The 2,684-nt window shown below is 56.9% G+C and overlaps 1 protein-coding gene across 1 annotated transcript; it reads right to left on the bottom strand.

The window, feature by feature from the left end:
* Positions 1-573: 573 nt before the first annotated feature.
* Positions 574-2,439, bottom strand: LOC109763392 (aspartyl protease family protein At5g10770-like). The gene is made up of 2 exons (XM_020322237.3): positions 2,245-2,439; positions 574-2,137 (listed from the first exon to the last, which is right to left on the bottom strand). Exons 1-2 carry the CDS (start codon positions 2,381-2,383, stop codon positions 852-854), a joined length of 1,425 nt encoding a protein of 474 aa, XP_020177826.1. The 5' UTR covers positions 2,384-2,439; the 3' UTR covers positions 574-851.
* Between the last annotated feature and the right edge of the window lie 245 nt (positions 2,440-2,684).

The following is a 2,684-nucleotide window of genomic DNA, read 5'->3' as shown; positions in this document are numbered from 1 at the left end:
AGAGAAAAGAGAAAATGAAATAAGGAAAAAGAAAAAAAACAAGCCAGAAAATAATCTAGTAGAAGGAAGTCATGCAAGAGAGAAAAAAACCCAGCAAACTCCACTCGAGGCAAGCGTACCGGCCAAAAAATCCACTTGACTTTAGGGTACCTACTACTAGGGAATGGAAAACTGTCGTGGGTTGCGGCCAACTAGCGAGCACATCAAGGCAAGCATGAGCACGAACTCATAGTAGGCGATATATAGTACTTCGTATTTGCAAATTATGAAGGCCGTTTTCACGTCAGACCCCAACTAAAATACATTGCCCTGAAAAAACAACTAAAATACATTGGATTTTGTAATAGATCCAATCCATGATCCAACTGAAATTTTTCCGGACCAATGAAATTCGTTCCTCGCATAACATAAACCTGGAAGACAAAATCACATATGGATGAATACGATAAGTCTAAGTCTGAGGTTCATATGTTCACAAGTTCATTTTTATCAAAAAATAAAATGTTCACAAACTCATGCACCACAAGTCTGAGGTCCAGAGTGCACAAGAGACATGCATGGCTTGGCGCTGTGTAAAGCTTGCAACATTTAATTTCTCTGATTTTATGGGTCTCACAAGCTGCACTGAAGCTAAGCAGCTTCAATTACAAGTTACAACACATGCATAAAAGACCACAACTAGGATGCCGCCATGATTATTACTGGAGCTCGAGCCATCCCAGGAACTCATGCTGGCAGCTAGTCTACCTCTACTACTCTACGAGAACGAGATACAGCGGCCAAGCACACGAAGCATGCATGGCAAGATAATTAAAGCAAACGTACGGCCGCAGGATTTATGTTGCCGAACACTAGCAGGCGCCACGGCGGAAGCCGACGCCCCCGGCGGCGACGTCGTAGAGCACCTCGTGCGCCTGCTGCTGCACGTTGCCGATGAAGCCGAGGGCCAGGTCCGAGGAGGTGGCCGTGAAGGCGAGGCAGCCCCCGAGCATCACGGCCGGCGGGTCGAGCACCACCACGGCGCCGCCGCCGAACACGAGGGAGACGGCGGGCACCCTCACATTGGCGACCCCCAGGAAGTCGTAGCAGGTGTCCAGGGTCCCCGTGGCGCCGCTCCTCGGGTACGCCCTCATGGCGCTCCTGAAGGCCCGGCGCAGCGCGCGGTACGCGGTGGGGGGCAGCTGCGTGATGACGGCGCTCGAGTCCATCACCGCCCCGGCGGAGAAGGCCACCGGCGGGATCCTGAGCCGGCGCCCCGCCACGACGATGCCCTGGAGGCGCACCAGGTACAGGCTTGGGTTGATGGCGCTCCTGACCAGCGGCGTGGTCGCGAACACTGTTGTGGAGTTGGTCGTCACCGGCCCGCCGATGGAGAGGAAGCCGGAGGCGCTGGGCTGAGGGACGCAGTAGGAGAAGGCATTGCCCAGGGAGCGGGCCGTCTGGGCGAGGAGCGACTGGGCGCCGCCGCCGAGGGACATGGTCCCGGCAGTCAGGTCGCTGAACTTGCCGCGCACGGCGTGGCTGCACCCGAACCGGAAGTTGCGGACGGTGGTGCTGCCGCTGATGGTCAGCGTGTCGGTCATGTATGTCCCGGCGGTGGCGCGGTCGTCGCTGTACTCGATGAGGTACCGGCACTCGGCGTTGGCGGACGTGTTGGAGCAGCCGTTGCCGTAGGGGCCGAGGGAGCGGCAGGCGGGGGAGCGGCAGCGGACGGCCGCGGCGGTGCTCGACGTGCTGGGGTCGAACAAGGGGTCCCGCTGCGGATAGCACTGGGGGATGGGGCAGGGGACGCACTGGATCCACGGCACGTCCACGGTCGTGTCGATGGCCATGGTCTGCTGGGACGCGGCCGTGGGGTCGCCGTCGGCGTCGATCCGCGCCGAGCTGCCGGAGCCGGAGCCCACCTCGAAGGGCGAACGGAGACTGAAGTCCGTCTGATACAGCTCCACGTGCGGCTTGGCTGGGTTGAGCACGTCCTCCGCCCCGCCGCTGGCCTTCCTCCGGACATACTCGGTGCGGACCTGGTCCCACCGGAGCATCTCCAGCAGGGACGGCACCGGCGCCCTGCCGGCAGACGGCGAGCAGGGGCCGAACGGACGGTGCAGCGGCACCCACGTGCCCTCGGCCAATGGAGCCACTGCATGCAAAATGAAAACAAGCACGCATGGGTTAGCCATGAAACCAATGGAGCTACTGCATGGACGTTGATCGATTTGCATGCACGAATGCATGTACGTTACGAACCCTTGAGGCCAGAGCAGAAGGATTTGGGCTCCAAGTGCCCGGTCTCCACCACATGGTAGCGCTGGCGACCTGCTCCGGCGCCATGGGCAACCGAGGAACCAATGGACAAGAGGAGGATGGCGATGAGGGAGCACATCATGGCTTCTTGGTAGCTAGGTCTAGAACACTACGCTGAAAATGTTGTTCCGATTTGGCTCTATATATAGAAGCTTGGTGCTCTCAACATGTAAGGGGAGAGGGTGTTGCATACCACATCGCGTGAGCGTGGAAGACTAGCTAACACACTGAGGAAGGAGATGTTAATGATTGCGCCAGCAAAATGATCTATATAATACATTGTCACTTCCAAGGATTGAGATATACCAGCTGCAAGAAAAACACTAATATTATTGAGAAGATTGCTCAATACAACAAAACATAGCAAGCTATTTAATAGTACG

This window comes from Aegilops tauschii, chromosome 7, assembly GCF_002575655.3.
Source record: "Aegilops tauschii subsp. strangulata cultivar AL8/78 chromosome 7, Aet v6.0, whole genome shotgun sequence".
NCBI classification, from domain to species: Eukaryota; Viridiplantae; Streptophyta; class Magnoliopsida; order Poales; family Poaceae; genus Aegilops; species Aegilops tauschii.
Note: the sequence above shows the minus strand (reverse complement) of the source record. Positions and strands in the feature narration are given on the sequence as shown.

Coding starts and splice junctions, on each gene's coding strand:
- LOC109763392 (XM_020322237.3), bottom strand. CDS start 2,383: ATGATGTGCTCCCTCATCGCCATCCTCCTCTTGTCCATTGGTTCCTCG. Junction 2,138..2,244: donor CTTCTGCTCTGGCCTCAAGG/GTTCGTAACGTA, acceptor TTTTGCATGCAG/TGGCTCCATTGGCCGAGGGC.